At 34.3% G+C, this 22,457-nt stretch overlaps 1 protein-coding gene and 1 long non-coding RNA gene across 4 annotated transcripts; both read right to left on the bottom strand.

Moving 5' to 3' along the window:
- Positions 1-6,762: 6,762 nt before the first annotated feature.
- LOC112324482 (uncharacterized) lies at positions 6,763-10,940 on the bottom strand. Of its 3 annotated transcripts, none has more exons than XR_002978356.2 (5): positions 10,644-10,940; positions 10,092-10,427; positions 9,256-9,385; positions 7,860-7,915; positions 6,763-7,029 (listed from the first exon to the last, which is right to left on the bottom strand). It is a non-coding gene; the product is annotated as an uncharacterized LOC112324482 (long non-coding RNA). The 3 variants fall into 3 exon arrangements; XR_002978357.2 differs by having other exon boundaries at positions 7,860-7,960; positions 9,256-9,364; XR_002978355.2 differs by having other exon boundaries at positions 9,256-9,364; positions 10,644-10,937.
- A 3,789-nt stretch (positions 10,941-14,729) lies between these two features.
- On the bottom strand, positions 14,730-16,324 carry LOC7460416 (protein LURP-one-related 15). Its single transcript, XM_002323006.3, has 3 exons — positions 15,957-16,324; positions 15,609-15,833; positions 14,730-15,178 (listed from the first exon to the last, which is right to left on the bottom strand). Exons 1-3 carry the CDS (start codon positions 16,206-16,208, stop codon positions 15,026-15,028), a joined length of 630 nt encoding a protein of 209 aa, XP_002323042.1. The 5' UTR covers positions 16,209-16,324; the 3' UTR covers positions 14,730-15,025.
- Between the last annotated feature and the right edge of the window lie 6,133 nt (positions 16,325-22,457).

Below are 22,457 nucleotides of genomic sequence, written 5' to 3'. Positions count from 1 at the left end.
TCTTGGGATAGGACAGCCCCTGTGCCAATGATAGAAGCATCGCAGTCCACCTCAAATAATTTCTCAAAATCTGGCAGTGCCAAGACCGGGGCAGAGGATAACTTCTCTTTAATTAGTGCAAAACTGTGTTCTGCTTCGGTTCCCCAAAGGAATTTCCCTTTCTTCATGCATTCAGTGATGGGCGCGAGGATTTGCCTAAAATCCCTGACAAATCGTCGATAAAATGTGGCTAAACCATGGAAGCTATGTACTTCGCTGACATTTTTCGGGGTAGGCCATTCCCGAATGGCTCAAATTTTTTCTTCATCGACTTTAATCCTGTCAGCACTCACAATAAATCCCAAAAATAATAAACTGCTGGTCATGAATTTGCACTTCGTCAGATTAACATATAATTTGTTCTGCTGCAAAACTGTAAGTACTTTCCTTAAGTGCTCAAGGTTGTCAGATTCACTCCGGCTGTAAATCAATATGTCATCGAAGTATACTACCACGAAGCTACCAGTGAAGGGTTTGAGTACTTGATTCATTAATCGCATGAAAGTGCTTGGGGCATTGGATAGTCCAAACATCATTACTAACCATTCGTACAAACCATCTTTCGTTTTGAAAGTGGTTTTCCATTCGTCCCCAGGCCTGATTCGAATCTGATGGTATCCACTCCTTAAGTCAATTTTTGAGAAGATGTTTGAACCGGCTAGCATGTCTAGCATATCCTCTAGCCGAGGAATGGGAAATCGATATTTAATGGTGATTTTGTTGATAGCTCGGCTGTCAATGCACATGCGCCAGCTACCATCTTTCTTTGGAACTAATAAGGTCGGTACTGCACAAGGACTCATACTCTCTTGAACCAGCCCTTTTTTGATCAGTTCTTCCACTTGCTCCTGTAGGACAAGACCTTTTTTCGGACTCATCCGATAGTGTGGCCGGTTTGGTAGGCTAGCCCCAGGAATTAAGTCGATATGATGCTGAATATCACACATGGGAGGTAACCCCTCTGGCAAATCTGCTGGTATTATGGCCTGGAATTCTGTTAGTAAAGGCTGCAGTGCATTTGGGACATTGGGAGGGTCAGTTCCAATTCCCCCACTCACTACTCTTGCAAAAACTTCACTTGCCCCGTGAGTTTCGGTTATAAATGTCCCTCCATCAACTAGTAACATAGGCTTTCCCTGCACCTTTGGTTCTACTGCAGAGAAGTCTTCTTTTAGAGGACCCAATACTATCTTTTACCCTCCTCTCATGAAAACATATACATTATCCCTGCCCTTGTAGGCAGCGTCCACATCATATTGCCATGGCCTGCCTAGGATCATATGACAAGCATCCATTTCGACAACATCACAAGTAATCTCATCCATATAATTTCGCCCAATGGAGAATTGAATGCAGCAGGTTTCAGTTACCCTTGTTTCTGCACCCTTCTTGATCCAGCCAATCGTATAAGGTGAGGGATGTTTCTTCGTCTGCAAGCCTAGTTTCCTTACCATGGTTCTGGAGATGATGTTCTCGCTACTGCCACTATCAATAATAATATCACACACTTTTCTGTTCACAGTACACCGAGTCCTGAATATATTATGTCGTTGGGACTGTTCCTTCTGTTTTGGTGCCAGCAGAAGTCTCCTAACGACCAGAGAACGTGAGGGTAATTCTCCATCATCCCCCTGTAATTTCTTCATCTTCGTAGGTGTACTCAGTCTCGTCCTCTACTCCTCCTGCCTCCAGGCCTGTATCCTCTCCTGGCTCAATCAGATTCACTACCCCCCGTTTTGGACACTGATTAGAGCGGTGTCCTGGTTGTCCACACCTATAGCATTTATCCGAAGCTGGTCTGGAATATGGATTCCTTGGTGCTTCTGGAGGCACTACTCCTGCAGTTGTCACTTGCGTCCTGTTGCTACTTGGTCCTTTTGCAAAGTTGGACATGGGGGGTGGAGGGTTCAGTGGGAACCTTCCTTTGTGTGTTGTCGTCTGCATGGATTCAATGGGGCTCCTTGGTATGCCTGTTGATCTTGTCCTGTCCAATTGTTCTTCTGCTTTTGTAGCCAAATTAATGGCTTCTGTTAAGGAGTAGATGGTGTGCATTGAGACTCGGTCTTGAATATTTATACGTAATCCTCCAATGAACCTCGCGACCTGTTGTGCGTTTGTTTTTAACAAATTATTACGAGAAGATAATCTGTGGAATTCCTCAACATATGCTTGAACTGTCCGGTTTCCTTGTCTGCAATCTTGGTACTGTTGAAAGAGTATCTGCTCATAATCTGGTGGCAAATACCTGTAACGCAGCAGTCGCCTCATCTTCGACCAGGTCTGAACCATCCCTTTTCTCTACCTCATTCGTGTGAGTTGCAATTGTTCCCACCAAGCGGAGGCTCCTCCCATTAGTCTGTAGGCGACTAGCTTCACTTTTTTGTCTTCAGGGATTTCCATGTAGTCAAAGAATCTCTCCACTACTGCCAACCAATCGAGGAATCCTTCAATCTGAAGTTGACCATTAAAGCTGTTGAGGCCCTCGTTCTCCCATATTATGATAGCCCTGTCGATTGGGTCTCAATATGCGTTCGGCATATTCTTCATCGTCACTTATTTCTTCCTCGTAGGCTAGCTGCCTACATGGAATTGGATTGTGTTCACGAGCAGGGGCAATCCGTTCCCTGTAATCCTCGCGAACCCTCTCATCCTCACGCTGCTGATTATTTCCAATTGTTAATCTAGCAAGAGTTACCTGTATTGCTTGCAAGGTTTGCTGGGTTTCATGCTGGAAAGCTCTAAATTCTGCCTGCGTGATTACATTGTTTTCACGACTTCCGCCATCAAGGGCTTCTTGTTCGTTCAGTGTGTTTGACATCTGAACAACGATAAACCTGCTCTGATACCAACTGACGTAGCGAAAATCTATAAAAAGAACACCACCTTTTTAATGTAGTCTGCTCGAATCCACGAACAATAATAAGTACCTGAATCCATGAGTAACAAGTATGTTTCTGTAAGAGAATTATTATTCCAAAATCAAAATTGTTTTTTCTGAGTGGGTGGCTGCTTGTATTTATAAGCTTGCCATCCCTAATCCTACTCAAATACAACTTACGGAATTAAATAGGAAAATTAAGGGGTAACAGGAAAATCCCCCATCAAAGAGGACGTATATCCTTAGTTCACGTCCTAGGCAATACAGAAATAAAAGAGGCACTAAAGGCCCAACTAAGAATATAAGTTTAATAAGGAAAGTGCTGCTGGCACTTCGTGCATGGTAGTAATTCCAGTAAGCTTGTAATTCAGTTTATTGCAACCTCTTCTTCTGCATCCTTAAGCTATTCTGTAGCAGTGACAAGCTGTCTTACATGAGTCTCCTCTGCCTGAAAAGAATTCGACCTCGAGTTAGCTAGATTAGAGGGTGATTCGTTGGGTGGATGATATTCGAATATATCAGCAACATTGAACGTAGGAGAGATTGCCATTTCTGCAGGGAGGTCTACCCGATATGCATTGTCATTAATTTTCTGTAGAATCTGATAGGGGCCATACTTCTTGTCACTTAATTTGTTAAATGTTCCCACTGGTAACCGCCTTTTTCTTAGATATACCATCACAAGGTCTCCTACCTTTTTCTTCAAAGCTTTCACTACATCCTTGGCTTGCCTGATAAAAAACAAATAAAAAAATCATCAACCAACACTACATACTAATATCACAAAACCCACTTAAAAAAAAAAACTCCCTGTAAAAACTAATCTTTATTTGACGTAGCGAAAACGTATAAAAAGAACACCGCCTTTTTAATGTAGTCTACTCGAATCCACGAACAATAATAAGTACCCGAATCCACGAGTAACAAGCATGTTTCCGTAAGAGAATTATTATTCCAAAATCAAAAGTGTTTTTTCTGAGTGGGTGGCTGCTTGTATTTATAAGCTTGCCATCCCTAATCCTACTCAAATACAACTGAAGGAATTAAATATGAAAATTAAGGGGTAACAGGAAAATCCCCCATCAAAGAGGACTTATGTCCTTAGTTCACGTCCTAGGCAATACAGAAATAAAAGAGGCACTAAAAGCCCAACTAAGAATATAAGTTTAATAAGGAAAGTGTTGTTGGCACTTCATGCATGGTAGTAATTCCAGTAAGCTTGTAATTCAGTTTATGGCAACCTCTTCTTTTGCATCCTTAAGCTGTTCTGTAGCAGTGACAAGCTATCCTGCATTATTATTTCACATAAAATTCAAAATTTCTTCAAAGAAAAAAAAACAAAAAATTTACTTTGATCGTAACTGACAAATAACAAAGAATTAAGCTTTCTTCAATTTCAGCTACAACACCAAAAAGAAGAAGTATAGAAACAGAATCTGCCACACATACATACGTACATACATACGTATACAAGTACAAAGAATACATAAACCTAGCTGTTATCAAAATTTGAAAAACAAAACATAAAATTCTCAGCAAGAACATCAAAGTCAACACCAAAACTAAAAAAAGAAAAGATGGGCTATAAAGAAAAAAAGAAAAGAAATTACCAGTAATTAGAATTAACAGAATCACAAATATCAATATTCATAGTCCAATCAGGACCGATTGAAAGAGTCTTATAAGTATATATATATATATATATATATATATATATATATATATATCTCTTTTAATAATATTATTATATATTTTGTTTGGCAGAAAAGAATAAAAAGAAAGAGTTTCCTGTAATTTTCTTGGATTTTTAGTTTCTTGCTTTCTTTGATATATATATATATGGTTAAAGGGTGTTTCTAAGTGTTGTAATAATTGTTTTTTAAAATATATTTTTGCTCGAAAATAAATTAAAATAATTTTTTTTTACTAAAACAAATTATGAACATCAACGCATCAAAATAACTAAAACATATTAAAAAAATTAATTTTAAGCAAAAGAAGTTTAAATTTTTAAAAAAATTATTTTTGATATCAGCACATCAAAACATTATAAAAATAACAATATATTTTTGTTTTGTTTTTTTGTATTGTATGTAGATAAAGTCTAGAAATAAATACACTATTAAAGTAAGCATTTTTCATTCCTAAAGCCTATAGTTTTTTTTTTTAATTTGTTGCCTATTTTATTGTTTTTATTGCCATAATAATAGAATATCTTGTTGAATTTTAATTGTTATTCTTGAATTTACTTGTAAATAGTAATTGAAAATATAGGATTAAATTTAATTATTTTATCTCAATTTTACTCTATTATTGCTTGATATGTGTTTGATTATTTTCATTAATTTTAATTATTATTGATGAATTTCTATAGATGTTAGTTGAATATTTAAAATTAAATGTTATTTTTTTGCTTTATTTTATCGTTAAATTTGTATAGATGCTAGGTTATATATAAGATTTTTCAATTGAGTCAATTGGTTTGTGGCTATTGTCAATATTTACAGGTTTTAAAACTTTGGGTAGTCTCCAGTATAGGAGAGGTGCTTGTCATAACCCATTTTTGGATTATTCCCCAAATTCACTTTTTCTCTTCCGAAAATAAAAAAAAACATATTTGGACTAAAAACAAAAACAAAATCCAAAAAATAATAACAGTGAGAAGAGAATGTCAAAGCGCGCTAGAAGTTGGTTGAGGAGGCTAAAAAATTCAAAGATTAAAATTTGACAGTATATTTTTTACAGATGAAGAGCCTTGTTGACAAAGAAAAATTCAATTTGAGAAAAAAAATCCAAAGTCAGATGTTTATGGACTCAAATAAATTTTATTGGAGGTTTAATTGAATTTATCTAGGGTTTGATTACAAGAAAAATTGATTTTTAACTCAATTTAGGCTTTAATTGAAAGAAATGAAAGTTCTGAGGTCAAATTAGAATTTTTGAGAGTTGATTTGGTCAAATCAGGGGCTTAATTGCATAGATATTGAAGTTTGATGACCAATTAGGGACTTGATTGAAAAAATCCAAAACCAAGAACCAAATTGGAAAAGATGTGTAAATAAAGGAACTGAAATTGACCAAATCAGGGGTCAAATTGAAAAAATTGAAAGTTTATTGACCAATTAGGAACTTAATTGAATAAATCCAAAACCAAAGACCAAAAGAAAAAAAGACGCTGAAATCCGGGGCTTGAATTGAAGTGCATCAGGGATGAAATTGAACAAAATTAAAATATTGAAGCCAATCAGGGGTGTATTTAGAGATAAATCACAAATTGAAGGACTAAAGCGTAATTGGCAAGAAAATTACTGTTTATCTTCTTCTTCAGAGGGCCTGCCTGAGGGACCTCCTTCCCAAGGCGTTTGACGCCTTGTTTCCTCCCCCAAATTAAATGAAACTTGCACGAAAACGATCCCCTAACACCTAAATACACGCTAGTATAAACGTTTCTGGCTGATTGAGGCTGTAGAGGCGGTGGCACCACCCCAAAGTGGCCAACCCGACCAGCTATTTTTCCTGCACAAAACTGACAGTATCATTGCTACTTTGAGTCAATGGTTGGGATGCTTTAGGGTCGAACCAAGGGCTGATATTTTGCACCAGAAGAGACAAAGTGTAACACCCTTTAATTTAGTACATTCATAAAAGAACTTTGAGCCTTAACTTTTAAAAAAATGGGTATTTTTTTTTCATCCACCGAACTTATCTGAGACTTGCCGAAATTTCTGAAATTTCGGCAGAGTTTCCTTTATACCTGGAGGTCCCAAGTTATCGACAATCTTCTTGTACAGTTATACTCATTTCTCAATCATATCATAATCATGTATAACCTCAACAACACATCATTCATGGTACATGCCTCACATTTCGCATGCTCATTTCTTTCCCATTAACACACATAATTCATAATAATTGCAAGTAAACAAACTAAGATTACAAATACAGAATAATACATTTTTATGTCCCGACACTTAATGTAAAAGGAGTACTATTACATATTAAGTCATTTAATTCTTTAAAGACAAAATACATTAATGTTCATCTTCTTATTCAATCATACAAAAGGAGACTAGAGGACCTAAAACGCTACTCCTGGCGTGAATCTGAAGGACCTGCAATTTCATAATGTATATAATAAATATAGCATAAAAGGAAAATCACACAATACATGCACAGGTAATTAAACATATATTCAACGATATACAATCATAGTTCCTTGAAATTCTCATTTATCCTTCCATTATTACGTCTCTATCCATCCTTCCTAGAATCATTCAAGATTTTCATTTTGTGTCTTGTTTCACCTCACGGGCGCATTTAATTCATTATAATATCTACCATGTGATTTCTCTCCCTCTTACTCTATCTCTTTATATCAATTTCAATCCCAACATCTATTATACTCATTATGGCTTTTCCATATAAGTTGTCAAACTCGTCATGATTTCAGTCCAATTTTAGTTTATAAATATATTCAACTTACATATTTCTTGTGCCCATTTCGACACATTCCAATGTTTCTTTAGATTTTCAGTAAAATCTCTCATTATCATGGAACCTGCCATCATTTTCACAATATTCACATCCGATCCATCTTCAAATAATGTGAATACCATACATACATCATTCTATTTAATTCATCAACCTAATCTCATTTGACCACTATAGTTAAGGCCAAATTTCATTATCTATCACTATTATTGGCATTTTATTACACTATTATAATTATCACCAAATTCTTATCATGCCAGCAACAACACGAAACCTTAATACAACATATTTACATTATTAGTCATAATTTCTTTGACATCCTCCATGTGCGCAGGACATGATTCTCAAATTATATCAATTACAATTCATTAATTAATTCAAAATACATCACACACACACACACACACACACACACACATAGCATTGCATTCCTTAAATGTATAACACCTACCATGGTTAATGAACTTCTATTCTCACGTCCCAAGCGATACGATATTTGCCTCCATCCTTCACAAGAATTAGATCTTCATCAGTTTCTCTTTTTGTTTTTTCCTTCAATAATCCATAACATAAACACAAATTACCATTTTTGTTTAACAATTAGGTATCATCCAACATTCCATTTATAATCTGACAAGTCAGTCATCCTAACAATATTAACACCACACAAGTAAGTTTAACTCAAGTTGTATATTCCGGTCATTAGAAAACAAAACTAATGCCACTAGCCCATCACCGGGTAACTAGTTCCTCCGCCCATCTTATTCCATAATTTACAATCAATATCCGCTTCTTCAAGGCCGAATGAATAATCCTATCAAGATGTCAATCCCCATTTCATTAATATTTTTAATTATTCCCTATAGGAAATATCATTATAATATCTCTCTCCTAAAACTTGGAAGGGAATGCTGGCACTAATAAATTTTCATTAGTGTTATTAGTCTCCCATATCAGGATCGGCTAATCAAGTTCATTGTAAACGTCAAAATTAATACCACTGATTGATGTTATCAACTATTTCTAACATGAAATAGCCAATCAGATTTTTCTTTCCGTAATATCTTGGAATATTTCCGGAAATGTTGATGTCAAGATTCTTCACATCATTAGCTTTCACTTCAGGAATAGCTAGTCAAGTTTCATGTGATTGCCGATATCGACAACACCGATCGATATCATTAACTATTCTCACCTGAATAGTTAATCAAATTCAGTATCCCTCATTTTCAGGGATGATTATGCCAATGGATGATTATGCCGATGTTAGTAAACCTTACTAACATCATTAGCCTCCGCATTCGGGACCGGCTAATCAAGTTTTGTGTGATTGCCGATATTGACAGCACCGGTCAATATCATTAACTATTCTCACCCGAATAGTTAATCAAGTTTAGTATCCCTCGTTTTCAGGGATGATTATGCCGATGTTAGTAAACCTTACTAACATCATTAGCCTCCGCATTCGGGACCGGTTAATCAAGTTTCGTGTGATTGCCGATATTGACAGCACCGGTCAATATCATTAACTATTCTCACCCGAATAGTTAATCAAGTTCAGTATCCCTCGTTTTCAGGGATGATTATGCCGATGTTAGTAAACCTTACTAACATCATTAGCCTCCGCATTCGGGATCGGCTAATCAAGTTCGAGGAATGATCATCAACGAAGTCTATTAGTGTAATTCATATTCTTAACCCAGTCAAGTACTCAAATCCATTTTTAATTTCTCGTTTATTTCACTTTATCCTCTCTCTTTGTGGTTTCACCCATAGACGCAAAGACCAAGAATTTAATAAGTTAGTAAATTAACGCTACGTAAAAAGTGTAGGTATAGAACACCTACCAGCTGCAGAAGCTCAACTCGCTCTTCCTTGTTGTTGTTGTGCCCCTCTTGTAGTCCCTCCTTAAGCTCCTACTATACGAGCTCCTGAGAAGTCGAGTGAATGCTTCTCCTACATTTTTAATATAACATCCTGAATCATTATTGAATCTTCCCGATTTATTCATAATATTCATAAATTCACAAAATCAAATACTTCCGTAAACAATTTCCATGAATGTATTTTATTTTCTTACTTGTCATTTAAATTCATTTACATTAGAATTTATTTACACTAACATTAAACGCCCATTTAATTCAATTCTTCATCAATGATCTTCAATGTCCAAAGGGCATGACTTTTTGTCACCGATTTTCTTTTGTCCCAAGACATTTAATATATCACCAAACAATGTAATTTAACTTAAATTTCATCAATGACTACACATGCCAAATTTTTCCAAAAGCACACTCAAAATGATTCCTTATATCATAATTCAACTTACAACATGATTTTTCATTCTAACACAACCAAAGTATTAGTCAATCACTATTCTTTATAGAATTTAACTATACCATCACTTATCAACACATCAAACATGACTCAAACATAACACAAACACAACCATCATCATTAAACCCATTGCCATTATCCTTAGTCCCAAAATATACTTTTTATGCTAAACCTCATATTCTCATTCAATATTTCTCAAACCAAACTTAAAACATCATTCTGTAAATTTAGAATTCAATAAATCCAAACGGTGGAATTATACATCATCATCATTAGAATAACATATCCAAAATTAACATACATCCAACGGTTAAAACTCCCGATATCAGAACAATACCGGACTGACCTGAAATTTGGAGACCTTCTGTTCGGGAAGTACAATTTCTGGTAGGCGTGTTATTTTCCGATCTGAACCGTTCAGAATTTATATAACATCTGGATGAAAAACATATACAAAATCCAGACCAATCCAACGGTGAAACGATGATATAACGGCTGACGAACAAGGCTGTCTTGAAGGGTGATTTTCCAGAAATGTTCCTCCGGTGACATCCCTCAAACGAAGTCTGATATTTACAATCCCTCCGGTCAGAATGTAGGTGACATTAGGTATAATAACATATCCAAAAATCAATCTAATCCAACGGTGTAAAGTCAAACTATGGCTGCCGAAGTGCCTGCCCTGTTGCAATCCCAAAACCCATAGTTTCAAATCAATTTATTCCTTCAACTTTTCAGCAAATCAAGCCATTATCATGCAATTAATCTTGAAATTCACACCAACAATTACTCCCCCAAAATATTTACATGAACCCTAGAATTTTAAACTTGAAGGTTTTCTTCTCCTCATGCAAGAACAAGAGAGAAAAACAAAATTACTAAAGGGTATGTTGCTTACCTTTGCTACTTTAACTTATTTCAATGAATTCTTGCAAAAATTTACAAAAATCATGTCCTCCTCTTCCAATTTCCAGCTTTTTCTCTTTGTTTCTCTCAAGCTCTATAACTCTCTAAGTTGTCATTTAATTTGTTTTCTTGGATATAATCCTCCTAAGAACACTCCTTTTTTATTTAGCTTGAAGAAATGAAGAGAAAATGAAGAAAATGGGACAAAACAAATGGTCTCCCTCCTGTTTTTTCCATTTGCAGAGGACGTGCTCTGTTTTTAAAGAGAGGAGAGGAGAGTATTTGTTTTGATAAAATTACAAAAATGCCCTTATTAATGCCCCTTGTGTCATCTTCTTCAATTTACCCGATTTTCAGTACTCTCGTAAATCTTTTCCAAACTCCAATTGACACAAAATTTGAACCTAATATAAAAAAATATGTCTGGAGATTCTTTATACAATTTCAGCCCGATCCAACGGTCGGATTGAGATATATCATCAATACCGTAAAACTAGACAATCAGTGTCTTTTACGCTAAAATCTGAATTTCATGCATTAATTTATTTACTTAGATCCTCATGACATTTCCCCTTAATTTATACTCAATAAATTCAATATTACCACATTTATCATTAATTTGTCAAAATACGTGTTTTGACCGGGGTTTACATACCTTCTGGGTTTTTTTTCTTATTCTTTTATCCATTGAAACTCGTAACTGGTTTCGCCAACGTTACAAGTTTTAAACTAAAAATCATGACTCTCTTTTCGACTTCAACAATACCTTTAAATTTGTTTATGGAGATCATTCTCTCTCTCACATGACACATTTATTGTCATTCCTACTATTTATTCATTTCTTTCATACCGAATATCCATTACTCATCGAAATGTCATTACTTCGATCCTATGTGTTGTTTTTTTTTCTTTTTATTTTTATTATTATTATTTATTTTTATTTACGGGGGTTTACACAGAGTGTCCCTCTTCCATCACCTATAAATATATTTGATCTTCATGCTCCAGGGGTGGAGAAATTGGGGTCCAAAGACAGCCCAAAAAACCAACCTCCCTAACCGGTTTTTGCTGCTAGCAGAACCTCTCTCTCTCTCTCTCTCTCTCTCTCTCTCTCTCTCTCTCTCTCTCTCTCTCTTCACCGTGGCGTTCAGCCACCAACATCGTCGCCACCGGCTTGAACACCTCCATCTCCATCACAAGCAACCTCCCGACACACCTCATATAGTGAGCGCGCCGTCGAGCCTCTCTCCTCTGCAAGTTTTCTTCATCCTTCACCAGAAATCGACACCAGCCACCATTCCCTCCACCGAAGCCTACTGAGCCACCGGCCAAACCTCCTCATCGCAGCCAAGCTTCCAACCAGGTCAGCCTCCTCCCCCTTCTTCTTCTTCTTCTTCTTTTTCTTCGGCGGGTGCTCCACTGTTAAAAAAAAAAAATTAATTCCCAAAAATCTTTCTAAAATTTTTTGTGATTTTCTCGTGTACTTTTCATCTATTTTGCGTAATATTGGTTTGTATTTTTATACCGTAAAGATACAAATCCGGTATTAAAATACCTGGTTTTCGTCAAAACATTACAAAAAATTATAAAACAAAAAAAATATTTTGTTTGCATGAATATGGCCAAGTCTCTCAAAGATAAGAAAAAAAATCATCACATTGTATATATATATATATATATGTTTTAGCATGCATTTTGGCTTTAATAACCAATTTATTAAAGCTATGAGAACTAGGCAAATATTTCAAAAATACCCAAAAAATATTTTGTTTCTTTTCTTTTAGTATCTGGATTATGAATTTATACATAAAACATATTCCCGATATTAAAAAGGAAGTTCCTTTTTTGTTATTGACGTTAGAACAATTAGTGTTTTACCCGATAAGATACGGACCTCCTTACTGAGAAGGACTTTTCTTAAACCTTAGATAGACCAACAATTAGAAATACAATAACACCTTAGCTATTTATCAGACAATAAATTAATGTAGCTTACCTTAGGTAAGACATATTTAGGGTGCTAATACCTTCTCTTTACGCAACCAGTCCCCGTACCCGATCTCTGAGACCAGTTAGGGTTCCTAGTGATCAAAATACTAGGTGGCGACTCCCTTTCCTGCTTTCCACTGATTAAAGACAAGGAATCCTTGTCTCCCTATATTTCATATTTGCCAGATACCTAGATGAAGTGGAATATTCGCAGCGACGCCGCACACGTGCGACAGTGCTGCTGAATTTTTTAAAAATAATCAAATTTAATTATGTAATTATTCATATAAATTTATGTAAATACATAGAATGAAATCAACAACACGTCGTCAACAAATGGTTACAACTAGTTCTTCTAGCAGCGATGATGACTTATCCTTAGGTGGTGATCAAGAAGAGGCACCTGCGCTCACTCGCGATGTTGCCTCTTCCAGCGCAGTTTCACAACGCAGAGGCGGTGTGCCTTCACAGCAGGGTCAATTCACTCGCAAGTACTAGGCATATGGGAAGGACGACCTTTCAATGTAAGTTTGTTTCCGTTTTAGTTTTTTTTATACTTATAACATAATTTATGAACAACTATTAATATTTTATTATTTTTATTTATTTTCAGGTTCACAAACATTGAGACCGCCCGAGTAATAACATCGGCGTTTAAATCGTTGATAGAGATTCCATTATTTCAATGGAGTTAGCTTTCCAAACATCCTGATTGGAGACCTTATATCAATGCATGGTTTCGAAGATTACATGTAGGTGTTAACTTCTAATTTCCAGCTTATCTTTAAGAAATTATTTTTATAATTTTATATCTCATACTATTTTTATTTTAAATAAATTATTTATACACAACACAAGTTCGAGTGGGATAGCGCGCATGACAATGTTGCGAAGAGGGTGTGGGAGAATCACGCGGTATATAGGTAACATCGAAAACAATACAATTTTTTGTTTTAAAATTTAATTTGTCACTATGAAAGTAGGTTGCGTGATTTTTGGTATGACTCACAAAAAAAGCCAAAAAATATGCGAGAGATAACGGTCTACAAGGCTGAAATGACGTGGTGGTTTGGAGGGATTTCAAACCACCATAAATCTCGGGGGATATATGGCCATAATATATTGAGCACGTGACGTCTGAGCGGTTTACACGACGCTTACAGTCTAGTGCCGACAACCAGAACCGGCAAATTCATGGTTCGGTGACCACGCACACCGGCGGCACTGTTTAGTACAGTGCACATGCGAAGCGGATGATAATATTAATTTAAATGAAATATATCATTAATTAATTTGTTGTTACTTATAAATATATTTAACTTGCAATATTTTTTTTCTTACAGGCTACATCTCTTGGACGTGAGCCGAGCCCAATGGAGCTGTTTGTAGAGACGCACGTGTGAAGTGAAGACCGCCAAAAGGGGGTGCAACAGTTCGAGGAAAACCGCGCTCAACACTTCATGGTATGTTCGTTCAACCATTTTATTTTGTAAGTTATTATTTTCTTGAATTGAATAAGATGGTTTCTTTTTTAATTTTCAGGAGACCTATAATAGGCGGTTGAGGGAGAGATATGGGGATGATCCCTCGAATCCAGATTTCAATCCAGATTTGTGGATGGAGGTAGGATCGTCTGGTGGACCCGATAAAAATCGGGTGTACAGGCTCTCCAACACTACGGTCGAGAACTTGTGGGCGGCCCATAGTGTCTCAACCGTTGGGAGCTCCCAATTAGCAAGCACCCAATCTGGGGAGTTCATGGCCTTGAAACAACAATACGAGCGACTCTCGACGGATTATGAACAACTCCGCCAAATGGTCATGGACATTAGATCACAGATGGGTGATACATATGCGCTCCTTTTTTGGCTGTTTGGTCCCGGGAACAACCAGTCTCCTCCTCCTCCATCTCCGCCATTGTTCTAGTTTATTTTTTTTTTGGAAACACATTAAATTTGTAATGAATATTTGGATGAATATTATTTAACTTTATTTTTATATTTTTAATGTTTCATACAATTTTATTTGCATAATTGGTATTTTACAGAGAGTTGAAAAATATTCACTGTATATGACACTATCATCAATGTTTACACCAACGGCCAAAGACCATCGATATTTTACAGAGAGTTGTAAAATATTTACTGTCTATGCCACATTCACCGATAAAACTTTTCCGTCTGTGAGTTATCGCTGGAAATACAGACTGAATTATTTCATCGGTATATTTCTAGTGAAAATTTTTTTTTGACATGTTTTTTCTAATTATATGACTGTCTATGTTTATTTTTTTATTGACATAATTAGCGATAAAAAGAAATTACCGACAATCTAAACGCTGGAAGACAGTTTTTGTCGGTGACTTTTACCGACAGAGTGTGTTTTTTACGAGCACAAAACAAGTCCATTCATAAAACCGTTAATGGCCGCGTCCCCATCATCATTAGCATTGATCTTGTTGAGAATCACCACCACAAGGGCCACTATGAAGGCATAATCAACATTAGGCATAATCGCGAGAGTGTGTCTTCCATGCACCTGCGTTCACATAATAAGAAAAATACTGGCATGAGATATTAATTATGAAGACAACTTTCTTGATTAAAACAATAATCGGTTTTAATGTAAATGATGTAATGAAATCTGGGTTATTTCTGCGACAGCCTCAGCCACAGGCATATAGATTATATTAATTAAAATGATGGCATTATCAAGATAAAATTAATTTAATCTCTTTGATTCAATTTAGTATAACTTAAAATATTTTACCTTATATAAAAGTCATTATATATTTGTAATTTTTTTATAACTCATATATAATAAATTTAAAAAATATTATATTTTATTACATTAATTTTGCCCCTCAACAAATAATCATATCCCCTGCATATAGTTCTGTATGAGAAGATGATGTTGGTTAAATTTATTCAATATTGTCATATTCATAAATAAATTTTGTTAATGTTACTTGTGCAAGCGTGGTATTGGAATCTCCAAGAAGTATAGAGCAGGAACTCTTGCTGTAGCCTTCTTTGACCTTGAAATCAGGGACCTCTCCTTTGTTATAACCCAAGAATACGTCTAATTCAGTCTTGAATTGGAACAGCTTTGATTTCTTGGCTGTGAAAAGCAAATCATTCTTCTCCTTGCTTTTTCCTCTAAAAGCCTCCCACCTCCGATGCATGGTCATTATCTGGAGAAAATGATAAATTAAACACGCGGTAAGAAATTGATATCGGATTGACTCTTATCGTTGTTGTTTTGATGGTTAGATTGAAAAAGAAGAGATCAAATGACAGAGAGCAATTAAACATACCTTCTTCCTGAGATGGACAACGGTGTTACCGGCTGCATCTTTCAGAAAACGACGATCATGGAGGCTTAATAGTTTACTTTTGACCTGGAAGATGAGGGTGCCATTAATGTCAGACACCTTAAAATCAATGTTGACGTCGAGTTCAACAGGGTACTGTGCCAGGTACTGTGGCCCTATTACCACGACTGGATGCTCCACTGGCGGGTATGTTCTCATAGCTGGAACGGGGTTGAATGCTTGCCCAGTAGCCATAATCACAGAAACAAAATATTACTCGAAGAAATAAACAGAAAGAAAAATAGCTAAATTTCTATATTATGCAAGTCTTGATGATGGTTATAGAAGTAGTCTTCGGGAGGAATGATGTACGTGTTTTATAGTGCCAATTAGCCCTATATCATGTCCTTAAATAAAACAAAAAAAGGCCCTGTCCTTCTTCCAAATTCAATTTTGCGTGTAAACAAAGACAGCTTTGTTTTTTTGGCAAAATACAAACATATATAATGAATGAAATTTGCATAAGGTAAAAGGTTTTGAATAATATTAAATTGAGTCAAAGTAATAAAGTTAATTTCATCTTTATAATGTATACATCCCTTTAATTTTGTTGGTTTTTATACCAATCAAACATATAATGACAAACATATGAGTTATAAAAAAAATACAAATATATAATGACAAACATATAAGTTATAAAAAAAATATAAACATACAATGACCTTTGCATAAGGTAAAAGGTTTTGAGCAATACCAAATTGAGTTAAAGTGATGAAATTAATTTCATCTTCATAATGTATCCATCACTTTAATTTTGTTGGTTTTTAATTATACCAATCAAATATAAACATACAAAATATATAAGAAACATTAGATAAAGCGAAACATTATTTATGTTTGATAAACTTTGAAATAAAGTAAAAAATAATAAAGAATGATTCTTACATATTTATTTTAATAAAAAAATCCAAGTATAATCAAGACAAACCAATAAAATATATCTAATTAATTAGAAAAAAACATCACTATAACAAGAATTCAAAAACAAATTTAGTAAAACAAATATCCGAACAAAAAACAAAAAGAAGCAAAAATAATAGAATTATAAGAAAATCTCATCAAATTCTTAACAAATATTCCAAAACAAGATAAAAATAAATTTTAAATTTGAGATTAGCGATTCTCAATTACCTTGATTTATTTGATAAAAAAAATTAATTGGTGGCGCTCTACTTCAATCATTCTGTTTGCAACAAGTGAAAATGACAAAACCTTTAAAGTTAAAAAAGTTATTTATAACTTCATATTTTTTTCTCTCCACAGATAGTTTTAAAGTCAATGAACAACAAATATATTTATTATAGAAGGCTCACCTATTTAAATATTACATCTTCTCACACTATCACTAAGCAATAAAAAAATAACCTACACAATCAGTCATCACTAAGTAAGCGTGGACCAAGTTTTTATATAACCTTTGTTTCTTTTCAGACAATAATACTACTCTTACTAGTTAATGGCAATGATGGAGGCAGGAAAGAACAACATGTCTTATTTTTCTATTAGTATTCCTTCATGGAATTATTGACCCCTTCCTGACCAGTAGGAATTTTTAAATTGTATTATCAAACATTTCCTAATAAACATTTGATTTTGTAATCCATGATTTATATATACTAATCGCATTAATTAGCAAGTGATGATGTGTTAGCCTTCCTTAATTTGTAGCCGATTGTCACTCCGGATGTTTTGTCTATAATAATTATTTTTGATATTAATATATTAAATCAGAATGATATAAAAATATAAAAAATTAATTTTAAATATTTTATTTTTATTTTTTATCAACCTAAGCTGCAATCCTAAATAGAGACCTAACCCCTCAACTTTCAAGTGGTGGTTTATTTAGCTACTGTTTTAGCTCAACAATGCAACCACCTCTAAAAAAAAATAAATAAATAAGAACCTCTTGTATTACTAAGCTAAACAACAAATAAAGAACCGATTTATTAGATTTTAACCTAAAAAATATATAAACAAACCTAGTAGTTTAAATAGTGGAGAGGAATCGGAAGTGACGATATACTATTTGAAAAGAAAAGGACTTATGATTGTTAGAATAATGTTAAATATAAAATATGTGACGAAGGATTATTAACAGGATTGCATATGATTTTCTGGGATATTTTTAAAATTAATTAGTTCGAATCTCAAATGGTTTCAAATTAATGTTTGAAATCCGATCAAGATAAGTCAGATCATGCTTACACTAGCTAGCCACCTTATCACTTTTTTTTTTTTATAATCATTGAGAGTATATTAAAAAAGCCATAAAATCAATAATTAAAGAAAAATACAAGGGATATAAGAAAATAAAAAACTGATTTACTACAGCAAACAATAAAAAGACTGTCTAAGATTTCTTATTACACCACAATTTGATGCCATCAGAAGATCTTAAGAGTGAATATTAAAAGATACGAAAAATAAATAAACAAATAGTTTATTGAATTAATTAGTTAGTTCACTTTGTTTTCATATGATGGTCAGATTTGGACTTGAGAAGAGCTTCAAACAAAAGGCTTTGGAATTTAAAAATCACACTGAACTAATTCTAAACTTGAAGGACTTCAATTTCACTACACAATTCTCTTATCTATTAGCATTTAATACTTCAGGAAGATCCGTTGGATTCAAGGGTTAAAAACTAAATTTATTAGGTAGATTGCAATGCTAATTAAACGATTTAAGGGTTAAAGTGAATAAAACTTACAAGTTGAGGGACTGTTGTTTCGTTCTATTTAATTTTAAAGCCCGTGTATTAATATGAATTCCTTGTTAGCAAGTCTGTATTTTCCTATTTACAAAGTTGTCTCTCTAAAAAGCAATAATAAAAATCTTTCCCCTCTGTGAACCTCCCGTCTTCATGCATGGTCCTTATATGAAGAAAATGATAAATTAAACAAGGGATAATAAATTGATATCAAATTAAATCATATGCAGTCTTGTGTAAAAAGTAATAAATTTTAGAATTTTGATGAAAAAAATAAATTCAATTTCAATGCCAAATAGAAGCTTAACTTTAAAGTCAATGTATTAATATTTGGTTAACGAGTCTATTTCTTTATTTACAAAGTTGTCTCTCTAAAAAATAATAATAAAAATAAAGATTTCATTCTAAAGTTTGATCAGAATTCAAAATTAACGCATTATAAAACTTTTAAAAAAATGTATTTTACTCGCAAACATTTTTACATTAAGGAAAACTAATAAAATATGCATTGCATTTAATTTTACAATGAAAGAGCAATTAAAGAACTTCACTCTTAAGAAAACAAAAACAAAAACAAAATTATATTCAGTCTTCGCCACTGCGATTTGCATTAATTGAAGAACCACTAGTACTTTAGGATATCTTTGGAATTCTATTAGCGGCAGTGGTTTAAAGTACTTTTTGTTTAGAAATGTATTAAAATATATTTTTTAATTTTTTAAAAATTATTTTTGACATCAGCATATCAAAACAATCTGAAAACATAATTTTTTTTTTCATTTTAAGCAATTTTTTTTTAAAATTTTAAGAGAACACGGTTTGCACTCACTACCAGAAATTCGACTAAAACCAACAGAATTACCAACGAAATAATTCTGTCAGTAATAATTACTGACGAATTCTATTCTGTCTGTACTTCTGTCGGTCTATACCGACGGAATTATGCTGTTGGTATATACCAACCGAATTACAGATGGAATATATAGAATATTGAAAAAAAAAAGCAATTTGATGACGTCGAAGTTTTTTGCAGGCGATTTTACCAATGGAATGATCGAGAGATTTAAACTGGGATCTCCGTATAGTGACGTGACCCATTCACCGTTAGAATTACCGACGGATCACAAACGGATATACCGACAGAATGTGTCCATTGGTAAAAGCTAATATATCACCACGCTGCCGACCCTCTCCTCTCCTATTTCTCCTTCTTCTTTCCCATCCCAAACTGCAAACAACCACCCCCCTAAAAATATCCCCTTCTTCTCAACACAAGTCATCTTTCTTGTACTTTTATGGTCACAACATCCGTGTTCTGATTTATTATGGATTTTATCATTTTTGTAAGTAAATCTATCCTTTTTAATTTTAACATTTAAATGTCAATTTTATTATTATTAGTATATGTATTTTATTAGTTCATGTAACTGTTTTATTGTTATTTTTCAAACAAACTTGTAGTATGAATATATAATTTTGTAGTTGTTATGGTTTGTTTTAGATTTTGTAAAATTGTATTTGTTTGTAAATTGTTGAAATTTTGTTGAATTACCGAATTAGATGTGTTGTGATGAAATAAATAATAGTTTGTTTAATGGGCCCATTATAATTTTTACCAATTGTATTGCGGAGTTATAATTTCTATAAATTTATATGTATAAATTTGTATGAACGTTGATAATTGATACTAAATATTTAAGAGAAGTCTTTTTTTAATTTGTTTGATAATGTCGAGTTAAACCAATATTTTTGCAAATTTATTTACTTAACATAGTTAATTATTATATGTTGTCATCATAATTTTATTGAGGTTCAATAAAAGTCATAGATGATCGTTCATGGATGTATTGAGACTCAACCCAAGGATTGCAGATGATGGATTATTGTAATGGGGTTCGGGGTTTTATTAATTTCGCAACATCTATTTCGAGAAATTTTACTGGAGACAGTATTAAGTGTCCATGCAGGAAGTGTAAAAATAAAAAGTATCTGCATCCAGATGTTGTAATGATGCATCTTCTAACCAAAGGGTTCATAGAGGATTACCTGTGTTGATATGCACATGGAGAACTATTTGTTCCTAATGAGAGCATGATAGAAAGGGTGGTTGGGTCAACTTCTAGTGTTAACAACGTGCATGGAGTTGTAAATGACAACAGTAATCCTTACAAAAATATGGTTATGGATGTAATGAGAATGAATCAAGGTACTGTCAGTTAATGTCCAATCATAGAAGAAGAACCTAATGCAGATGCAACAAGGTTTTTTGATCCGTTGAAAGATTCTGATGAACCATTATGGGATGGTTGCACAAACCACAGTAAATTATCGACCTTAGCATAGGTGTTCACCATCAAATCAGATCACGGGTTGAGTGAGACCGGTTATGACAAAATTATTGAATAGGCGAGAAGCATTTTACCTGAAGGGAACAGGCTGAAAGAGAGTTTCTATGTTGCTAAGTTCATAATGAAACCCCTCGGTTTAGGATACCAGAAAATTGACATGTGCCCTAACTTCTACATGATTTACTACCTTGAAAATGCTGAGCTGACTGAGTGCATGAAATTTAGGCATTCCCATTACAAACCTAAAACTGATATGGGAAAGACTCTCGTGGCATATAAAAAACTTAGATACTTCCCAATCACACCTAGATTACAGAGGTTATTCATGTCACCAAGGACTGGTGAGCACATGACATGACACCAATCACATAATGTGGTTAATGGAGTGATGGTGCATCCTTCTGACGGCGAAGCATGAAAACACTTTAATAGAGTGCATCCTCACTTTTCAGTTAAATCAAGGAATGTGCGTCTTGGGTTGTGTACATACGGATTCAACCCATTCGGGTCATTTGCTACTCCTTATTCTTGTTGGTCGGTCATACTCACGGTTTATAATTTGCCACCAGGGATGTGTATGAGGCCGAAGTTCATGTTTTTATCTACGGTCATACCAGGTCCGAGCAGTCCGAGCCAGAATATAGATGTTTGTTTTCAACCGTTGATTGATGAGTTGATGCAGTTGTGGTCCTCCGGAGCTTTGACTTATGATATATCGAGGAAACACAATCTTGTTATGAGGGCGGCTTTGATATGGACTATCAATGATTTTCTAACTAATGAAATGGTTTCTGGTTGGAGCACGTGTGGAAAACTAGCACGTCCATACTGCATGGAAAACAACAAGGCATTCACGCTAACTAACGGAGGTAAAGCTTTTTTTGACTGCCACCGTCGTTTCTTGCTAATGAATCACAGGTATAGAAAGAATAGAAATGATTTCTTTGTTAGCATAGTTGAAAATGATGTTGCACTCCCGTGTCTTTCTAGTGAAGAATTGCATGATGTTGTATCATAGTACGGTGACATTGTGTTTGCTTTCCAATCAGGTAAGCAGAAGTTTCCTGGTTTTGGTTTGACCTATTATTGGGTAAAGCAAAGTATTTTTTAGAAGCTTTCTTATTGAAAGACCAATCTCCTCCGCCATAACCTTGACGTCATATACATAGAAAAGAATGTGTTTGAGAACATTTTCAACACCATCATGAATGTGAAGGGAAAGACAAAGGACAACATCAAGGCTAGATTGGATATAGCATTGTTTTGTAACCGTAAAAATATAGAGTTGGTTTTTGATGGGTCACTGGTCGCAAAACCCAGAGCAAGCTTTGTGTTAGAGAAAAATGCACAACTACTAGTCTACAAATGGCTTAAAAGTTTGTG

This window comes from Populus trichocarpa, chromosome 16 (genome assembly GCF_000002775.5).
Source record: "Populus trichocarpa isolate Nisqually-1 chromosome 16, P.trichocarpa_v4.1, whole genome shotgun sequence".
Classification (NCBI taxonomy): domain Eukaryota; kingdom Viridiplantae; phylum Streptophyta; class Magnoliopsida; order Malpighiales; family Salicaceae; genus Populus; species Populus trichocarpa.
This window is presented reverse-complemented; position numbering and strand designations above follow the sequence as displayed.

What these genes read in the sequence shown, in the direction of transcription:
- LOC7460416 (XM_002323006.3), bottom strand. Translation starts at nt 16,208, where the DNA reads ATGGCTACTGGGCAAGCATTCAACCCCGTTCCAGCTATGAGAACATAC. An exon ending in TTGTCCATCTCAGGAAGAAG is followed by an intron (nt 15,834 to 15,956) that starts GTATGTTTAATT and finishes CATTTTCTCCAG; the next exon opens with ATAATGACCATGCATCGGAG. An exon ending in CCAATACCACGCTTGCACAA is followed by an intron (nt 15,179 to 15,608) that starts GTAACATTAACA and finishes ATGTGAACGCAG; the next exon opens with GTGCATGGAAGACACACTCT.